The sequence below is a fragment of the Lontra canadensis genome, unplaced genomic scaffold, assembly GCF_010015895.1.
Source record: "Lontra canadensis isolate GAN:19392208 unplaced genomic scaffold, GSC_riverotter_1.0 scaffold21, whole genome shotgun sequence".
In the NCBI taxonomy this organism is placed as follows: Eukaryota; Metazoa; Chordata; class Mammalia; order Carnivora; family Mustelidae; genus Lontra; species Lontra canadensis.
Window position 1 is genome coordinate 2,887,624 of NW_022631015.1, and position 9,052 is coordinate 2,896,675.

The 9,052-nt window shown below is 44.7% G+C and overlaps 1 protein-coding gene across 1 annotated transcript; it reads right to left on the reverse strand.

Annotated features, from left to right (window-relative positions):
- Window positions 1–986: 986 nt before the first annotated feature.
- On the reverse strand, window positions 987–8,770 carry SERPINB1 (serpin family B member 1). The gene is made up of 7 exons (XM_032861456.1): window positions 8,662–8,770; window positions 7,311–7,486; window positions 4,308–4,445; window positions 3,648–3,765; window positions 2,271–2,413; window positions 2,009–2,176; window positions 987–1,625 (listed from the first exon to the last, which is right to left on the reverse strand). The coding sequence occupies exons 2-7, from the start codon at window positions 7,476–7,478 to the stop codon at window positions 1,224–1,226; spliced, it is 1,137 nt and encodes a 378-aa protein (XP_032717347.1). The 5' UTR covers window positions 7,479–7,486; window positions 8,662–8,770; the 3' UTR covers window positions 987–1,223.
- Window positions 8,771–9,052: the final 282 nt, after the last annotated feature.

A 9,052-nucleotide genomic window follows, 5' to 3' on the forward strand; every position in this document is an offset into this window, starting at 1 on the left:
AACATGCACCCCTGACTTATCAAAATAGAATGTAATTGTAATTGTGCTTCTGTTCTATTCTCTTCCCAGACAATGTAAGGACTTTAGAGTTTTTACCTTATTTCCTTCCAGAAGAAGAAAACAAGGAAGGAAAGCTTTCCGACAACAGATTTGCAAAATGTTTTTTTTATTCTGAGGACTGTCATCATGGACATCAGTTCCTCCAGGCCAAGAACTCCCTGTTTTACTCTTGGCTTGTCTAAGATCCAAGAGAACAAGAAGGGGACTGAGATGAGTCTGGCTTATAGAATCTTATGAACATTTATTAACCAGCCAACTTGTTTTGTGGGAACAAGAAAATGCAGCATTTCAAGCCTCATTCCAAGCAGTACATGTATATCAATCAGAGTCCGCCCCACACTTCCCCCCACAGCCTGCATAAAGCCATCCCATTGCCACAAAAACCAGTATCACATGACTGAAGTCAAGAACCTTCATTAGAAAACATGCAAGAAAACAGTTAACAAGTGAGATCTTGGTTAATAGTTTTCCCACTATATTATTCTTTCTGTCATTTCTTAGCATCTTTTATGATAAGACACCTACTTTTTGACTCCATGTAATCCCACACCAATGCCACATCACATAGGATAAAGGAGAATGAAAAGGGGAAGGCAGGCTATCACCTGGATAGCCTGGTGGCTCTTTAACAGTTTGAAAGAATAAGAACAACCACCAAAAACACTAATCTTGTAGAATAAGGGATCAGAAATATTGGCCAAGGCAATTTTGTCTTTATAAACCAGGCCTTTAATTGAGGCCCTATATTTCCACTGAATATCCGTTTTTAAGCCTCCTTTCTACAATATGCGTCTCTCGATTTGGGCTTTCAAAATTCTGTGCGTAAAATAATTACAGAATTACCATGTTTCCTTTGGCTATCAGGAGAGCATAGCAACTTCATAGACTACTATGTTGTCAAGAATCTAACACATCTCATTTCTTGATTTTTTTTTAACTTGCATTCAAAAGCAATCACTGGACTTTGTCAATATAAAAAAAATAGGAAAATAGATATCTGTGCCAAAGTTCATGGGTGTATGTAAACAGGAAAGAGCTGAACTTACAAGTGAAATTAAAGATCTGCTTAGGGATGATAGTGGTATTGGCAAAGATGTGTGAAACTTGACACCATTAAATGTGCAGCTAACAAAGCTCTAAGCTTGACCTTGTATTTCCAGTCTCTAAGGGGAAGAAAGTCTGCCCAAGAACAGGATGTGAGATGAGGAATTGTGCCGAATGAAGAAAATGAATGGATGGTCAGCAACAAAGTTCTCCTCGTGCACCAACATGGCAAAGGTGGCAATGCCTGCTGTAGCGGCTGCCGCCTCTGTGCCCTCTTCATTCACTTCCACAAAGGACTTGTGGACAACTTTTGATATGAAAAGATCCCTGGTTCCTGACATGCCAGACAGATCAGCCTTGCGACTAAAGAGATCCTCTATACCCAGGTGGGCTAGGTGGGAGTTGAGGTCATAGCTCTCCTCCAGTTTGAACTTGGGCAAGTGGACGTTGACTTCAACCCAATCCAGATTCTCAGCTTTGGTCCACTCATGCAGTTTTTCCAGAGTTAACTGTTCCTCAATCTGGAATGAGAATGGGCAAAAAGAAGAAGTGAGAACAATTTTACATAAGCAAGCTAGTAAAACATTACTGAAATGAACAGACCCATTATATCAGTTGCTAATTAGTCTCCTCCATGTCTTGTCCCCAGACAGATTCCATTTGGAAGATGTCATTTCTTTCCAGGGACTGGAGATAATATAACAGAGCTGTTCCCTGACAGTAGCTGAAAATGTAAACTTTGGGCTTTGGAGTAGTAAATTCCATGAGCCACTTGACAAAAGAATGACAAAGCACTGGAAAGGAAAGAACCATCCATAAGCACACACCAAGCACCGGCCACTACCACACAAGGCAGGTGGATACAACCAGAAGAGACACGAAGCGTGAAGCTGGGAGCTGTTACCTTCTTGAGACCCGTTGACCCATCCTCAATGTCATCAGGCAACAGGATAATCATGCTGAGCTCTTTGCCCCGGTAAGGCAGTTCCAGCACACGGCACTTAAGGTCCTGGATGTAGCCAAATGGGAGTTTCTTCTTCTGATACATCATTTTCACGGTTTTTTTGTCTTTCTGAAGAGTTGAAAACAAACGAACGACTCACTCACATTTTTATCCCCATTCTCTTCGAGACAAGAGTAAGTTTAGGCAGTTACCTCTCTCTTACCTTATTCAGTCGGAATGGGGCATCCGCAGTGTCTTCCTTCCGGAACTCATCCTCCCAGCTGCCTTTGAAATAGATGGCGTTCACCAGCACAAGTTTAGTCATGCTGTCAACCGTACCTGCTTCCAACAGTTCTGGAATCTTCCCTAAAAAGATAAAGTTAGCTTTTTAAAAATAAATCCATCTATCAGAATTCCAAATCGGAACTAACATTTGATTAGCACTGAAATGCAATCCAAAAGCAAATTCTGTACTTAATTTTTCTTTTGTGTGATATGAAGTCAGGAAAGCCCTATCAGCATGTTTCTCATTTAAATAATCCAAGTAAAGGGCTAATGAGCTAAAACAGCACATTGCTCCTTTTCTGGAGTACATGGTAAACAATGAGCTTTGAGAATGACCATTCTTTTCCAGGAAAAAAAAAATGTCCTGAACGAAAGTATTTTTGGACATTAGTAAATCACTTTTTCAAACCCTCTAAGTAGGAGCCAAATCTCACCAAAAAAAAAAAAGAAAGAAAGAAAGAAAAAGAAAAAGAAAAAAGCTTTTAGTACATATCCAAAAAGGGCAATTACTCCACTGAAACACTGGATACACCCTAGACCACAGACAGCGCTACCTTGAACAACTCATTGTATGGAAGACAGGTGTTCTGCAGGTGCCCTGACTCCTCCCATGACTAGGTCAGAGACAGCTGTGCTCGACAGTCCCAGCTACCATCCCTGATTTCTCTTTTTTTTTAAGATTTTTTTTTTTAATTTATTTATTTGACAGACAGAGATCACAAGTAGGCAGAGAGGCAGGCAGAGAGAGAGGACGAAGCAGGTTCCCCGCAGAGCAGAGAGCCCAATGCGGGGCTCGATCCCAGCACCCTGGGATCATGACCTGAGCAGAAGGCAGAGGCTTTAACCCACTGAGCCACGCAGGCGAACCCCCATCCCTGATTTCTTAGACGAAAAGTGGACAAAAATTATTTATGACCACAGTGGTTCATGAATATTCCTTCACAAGTATTAGCGTATTTCTTTCCATGTGTATATGAAATAATCTGGGCCAGGCTAGATTTCCCTCAAAATTTTTTTTCCTTTTATTCTACATTCAAGCTGAGTTTTCATTTTAAAACGGACTTTTGGGAACTTATGAGGGAAAACCTATTTAGCTACTTCAGTTAAATCATGCTGACATTTCCTCTGTGAAGAATTTTCTACGTGTGAACACTGTCCAACCAGGTGGTGCAGAGTTCATGCCCAGGATGAACCCCAGGATTCCCAGGGTCAGGATGAGGGAACAGGAAAAAGGCAGAGGCAATCACATGCAGGTGGGGAAGCTGGAAGGAGGAGGAGAACGTGTGTAATGATTACATTCTGCCCTCTCTCTTACCTTCTGTCTGCCCTTTGACCCACTCATTAATCACCTTCCTCGAGTCTTCAGAGGCTTGCTGAAAATCCACAGTGGCCAATTCAGCACCATACATTTTCTGAGTTGAAGCTAGGAACTCCTGTTTAAAAAAAAAGGTAATGTCATGAATAACTCCTACTACATACAGAGATAGTTTCCTAAAATCCTTTAAAGCAGAAATGGTCCTAAAGGTACAAATTGCATTATAACAACAACAAAAAAATTCTAACTTTATACTCTTTTTATTATGGTTAAAAAAAAAAACCCACAGAACACTAAATTTTCCACCTTAACCATTTTTTAATGTATAGTTCAGTAGTTTTGGTGTTGCGTAAAATTTACCAATTCTTTTCCAACATCTGGCTGACATTTTCATAAATAAGCAAATATTGATTGTCCTTGGAAAAGAATTATGGAATTCACTCTTGCTTTAGCAAAACAGCCAGGATCGATCTTTTTCACTGTGAAGACCATAAAATGAAGCCATGTCAATTAATGGGAGTGCTGTCTGTCATATGTTTTCATTCTGTATCATTTTTCTGAGTTTTTATAAAAATTAAAACATTTCTATGGCTTGGTTATGCTAGGAAAAAATCTGCGTTGTCTAAGTGAGTTTTTGAACAAGAAGTGCAAAGTACTTACAGGGAGGAAATTGTATGTCTTCTCTCCATATAACCTATTAGCAAGTTTCAGGATATAGGAAGCTCCACATTTGTTGATATCAGCATTCAGACTCTGAAATCTTGAATGAATCTCTTCAACCATATCAAAATGAAGAGTCTAAAATAAAGAAAACATTCCTTCTATAACATTCTTATTTTGAAATTATAAGGTGATTCCTTGGCATTTGCTTCCACCAAACTAAATTAATGTGTTTTTTTTTTTACTGATTTTTCATGATCTGCAGCCCAATATTTTATTAATTTCTCATAGGTGAACAAATAATAGAGAATCCAAAATGTACAGCTTTGTGAGATACAATAATTACATCAGAAACTACTTTTATGGGGCGCCTGGGTGGCTCAGTGGGTTAAAACCTCTGCCTTCGGTTCAGGTCATGATCCCAAGGTCCTGGGATCGAGCCCCGCATCGGGTTCTCTGTTCAGCAGGGAGCCTGCTTCCCTTCCTCGCTCTCTGCCTGCCTCTCTGCCTACTTGTGATCTCTGTCTGTCAAATAAATAAAATCTTTAAAAGAATAAAAATTTAAAAAATAAACTACTTTTATACTACTTTTTGTTATAATTCTAGTTCTACAGTATGAGTGGTTAATAAACTAAGTATTTATACAAGTCTGCTTTTTGTCCCAAATAAAATCATAAATAAATCATGTGCTTATCTTGTATCTAATATAATTTCACTGAACGTTCTCAGAAATAAACAGAAAAAATAAGAAACATGACCCAGGCAGGAACTCAAAGTTACTATAGGCAGAGGGGGAATATTTTTTTTTTATTATACTATTAGCATCAGTAACTCACTTACTTAAAAATAACTTCTTTAAACTTAATATTCAGCAAAAGTTTAGTTCCTCATGTATCAGTTACAAATCAAGAGTCCCTTTATGGTTTTATGAGGCCTGGGCTGGTTCTTTGCTTTTAAGACACAAGGAACAAACCTCTACAGTGTACAAAGTCCACTTACTCACCAAGATACGGAATGTTTCCACAGTTGCTGCGATCAGTCTGCTTCAGGGGAAATAGGGGTGGGGAGGACCTTGAAACTATTCTTCGCTGAAGGCATAAAGAAAGCCTCAAAATAGGAGCTGACAGGGAGCCCCAGAGTGGCTCAGTCCATTAAATGTCTGCCCTTGGCCTTGGGTTCTGATCCTGGAGTCTGGGGATCAAGCCCCAGGCCAGGCTCCCTGCTCAGTGGGCAGTCTGCTTCCCCTCTCCTCCTGCTTCTCCTCCTGCTCCTGCTCTGCATCTCTCACTTACTCTCTCTCAAATAAGTAAAAAAAAATTTTTTAAGATTGTATTTATTTATTTGACAGAGAGAGATCACAAGTAGACAGAGAGGCAGGCAGAGAGAGAGAGAGAGAGAGAGAGGGAAGCAGGCTCCCTGCTGAGCAGAGAGCCCAATGCGGGACTGGATCCCAGGACCCTGAGATCATGACCTGAGCCGAAGGCAGCAGCTTAACCCACTAGCCACCCAGGCGCCCCAGAAGTAAAATTTTTTAAAAACAGAAGCTGGTATTAACCTGCAGGAAGTCACTAAAAATTACTACCAGAGGGTAAGAAAAAAAGAGGAGCTTTGAAAATTTTTAAATGCTTTCATATCTGCACTGATGTAGAGGATTTGTTCTCCATAAAGTACAGTCATAGAGGCTTTGCAGCTGTAACAGACCATAAACTTGAATCCAGGGCTAGACCTTTCCTAGTGTCGGCTGCCCTGTACTTTATGAGTGGTACGTCAGAAAGCCCTTCCCTCTTGGCACTCCTTTTCCCTAGATTCCAAGGGAAGCCAGGGTTCCCCTCTTGGAATGAAAGAATACCCAGCACGGAAGTGGCCTCCACCCCCACAAAGGACAGGAGGAAGGCTGGGCATCTGCTTCTCCTCCTGGGAGTGAGAGAGGGACCTGCCACACCCTCAAGGGCTTGGTCCCCCACCCCCATCCCCAGCCAATCCCTCCCTTCGGGGCCCTCCTACTCACAAAGGCACACTGTGTCACAGCCCACAGAGCCACACTTGGTGCCAGGCCCAGGGCTAGGCGGAGGCAACACGGAATCACACACTTGCTTTGTCCCCTCAAAAGGACACCACTGCCAACTTCTCCACTGTGGAGCATTTCCTATGTGTCATTATGCTCAAAAGTAACATTACATAAACAGGCTCATCACATGCAAAGCAGAGAATGGAAAATCCTCGTCCGGGAAGAGATGTTCTGGCTTACAGGAAAGCTGTCATGCAAGAGGCACACCACAGGGCTTTCATCAGCCTTCCTCAGTGCCCTGCCCTCAGCCACATATAAAACAGTGCCTGGCACAGAGCAGGTGCCCTGTAAAGACTTGATCATGAAGGAAAGCCTGCATACAAATGGATTGTTCTTGGGGCTTCTTCTGAAATTCTGACCTCACAGTATATGGTTGAACACAGAAATACAGTTTTAAAAACACACCGTTAAGAGGGATGCCTGATGGGGCACCTGGGTGGCTCAGTGGGTTAAGCCTCTGACTTCAGCTCAGGTCATGATCCCAGGGTCCTGGGATTGAGCCCTACATCGGGCTCTCTGCTTAGCAGAGAGCCTGCTTCCCTCCCCTCCCCGCCATCTCACCCCACCTCCACCCCCCATCTGCCTCTCTGCCTATTTGTGATCTCTGTCAAATAAAGAAACAAAAATCTTCAATTTAAAAAAAAAAAAAAAAAGAGGGGTGCCTGAGTGGCTCAGTCGGTTAAGCGTCTGCCTTCGGCTCAGGTCATGATCCCGCAGCTCTGGGATAAAGCCCCTCCTCAGGTTCCCTGCTCAGCAGAAGTCTGCTTCTCCCTCTGCCCTCCCCCCACCCTTCACACTGTCTCAAATACATAAATAAAATCTCAAACACATACACACACACTGTAAGAGCTCAAAGGCACAACCTCTCAGTACGGACTTGACATGAGCAAGGAGACTCAAGGGAGAGCGGGCTGTTTTTGTTCGGTTCTGCTGACCTTGGACACCTGTGCTGCAGTATTGCCTCGAGTCCCCAGAAAGATCATGGCCAATGCTGATGAAATGCTGAAGGGAGAGATGAAGATGTTCCCAGTAGGATTGTCCTTATTCAAAACGCGGAACAGGTCCACGGCGAAATGGGTGTTGGCTGTGCTCAACTGCTCCATGGTGAAGGCTACAACACAGAAGAGAGGGCCCGAGCTGCCCACCGGCCACTGCAGCAAATGAGGCAATCCGCATCTCCCCCGCTCCTCCTCGGCGGCTGTCAACCACCCTGGAATGCCCTGAAAGGCCCTGCAACTTGTACTTTCTCTTTCTCACTTTATTTTTAGGAGGGCAAGATACTTACCCCATGCACGCATGTGGGACTGGGGATGACCCCCGCAGGGTCCAGCTATGTAATTTCACCAAGGGATTTAGCAGGGACCCAGGACTAGGGCACCCTAAAGGGTTCTGACCTCACAGACAGACTGAGGAGGGGCCCACACGGAGCCTCGCCTACTAAGTTTAGGAGCACACACATTGCTGTGCACCTTTGGTTCAATCTCTGATTCATCTGGGCAATGAATCCACTGTCCATATTTACCTACAATAATGTGTCTACTAGAAATCATTACTACCTACCTTGCACTAAAGCAAATTCCACTGAAGTAAATACAATTGTCCTCATTATTGAGATTTAGTCTAACGCTTCCACAGGTTAAGAATCGCAAGTCTCATAGCTTAGTGTTGGATGTGAGAGTTTATAAACACAACACAGGTCCCAGGGTGTGGCAGGGCAGCCGGACAGGGAGAAGGTGACAGCTATCCTGTCATTCTTGCAACAGTTAGGGGCACCTGGCCTTAGGTCTCAGCTCAGCCACTGACTTCTCTCAGAGTCTTAATGTCCCCACAGAGAGGCCAGGAAGACCACCAGCTGTGCCGGCTGCCTAGCGGGTAAGCAATTAGCTACATTACTGTTAACTGATAAATCATCTCCCGGATCTGGCCTTCTTTCTCTTCCTCCTGTGGCAGAAAGGAGAAGCAGGCTCCTCGGGGCCGCGCTGCCAGGAAACTGCCACAAACAGCTCAGGCGAAAAGGAAGAACAGGAAGAAAAACATTCTGATCCCGGGTCCTACGGACTCCAGCCGCCACGCACCGACCTCGGCCCTCGCGGGCCTAGCGCCCCCGGCGCGGTGCTGGGAGATCCGGGCTCCCGGGGGCGGGGCGCACGGCGTGGGCTGCGGCGTCCGGGGCGCAGGGCAAGGGGCTGCGGGGATCACTAGGCACCCGGGGCTCGGCGCCTATGGAGTTCTGGCTGGCCTGTTCCGCCCGGCCCACCTCTCCACTACTCCCCGGCCCCGCCTTACCGGCTCCGCGTTCGGACAGGCTCCGGGTAAAGAAGCGTACGGTCCGAGGCCCTTATAGCTGCGGAAGGGGAGTGTCGCCCAGGCAGGCGGGGGGAGGCAGTAGGGCAGGGCCTTGGCCCTTCCCCCAGAGGACTTCCTGGGACTCGGGGCTTGGAGGCTTGGCCTTATAGAAGGGAGCTGAATGTGGGCTCCGCGCAGCGTCCTCCTTTCAGCCTCTTTCTGAGTTCTAGGCAAAGTCAGATCCCTGGCAAGGATCTGATAGGCTATTTCTTACTAAGATGTGAATGACTGCCATGATTACAGTGTCACCTCTTAGAGGAGAGACTAGCACCGTTGAGGGCCATGCCATCTGTGTATGATATACTCCAAACTTGAAGGTTATTTGTTTTAT

What these genes read in the sequence shown, in the direction of transcription:
- SERPINB1 (XM_032861456.1), bottom strand. Translation starts at nt 7,478, where the DNA reads ATGGAGCAGTTGAGCACAGCCAACACCCATTTCGCCGTGGACCTGTTC. An exon ending in AGACATACAATTTCCTCCCT is followed by an intron (nt 3,766 to 4,307) that starts GTAAGTACTTTG and finishes TTTTTTAAACAG; the next exon opens with GAGTTCCTAGCTTCAACTCA. An exon ending in GGTCAAAGGGCAGACAGAAG is followed by an intron (nt 2,414 to 3,647) that starts GTAAGAGAGAGG and finishes TTATCTTTTTAG; the next exon opens with GGAAGATTCCAGAACTGTTG.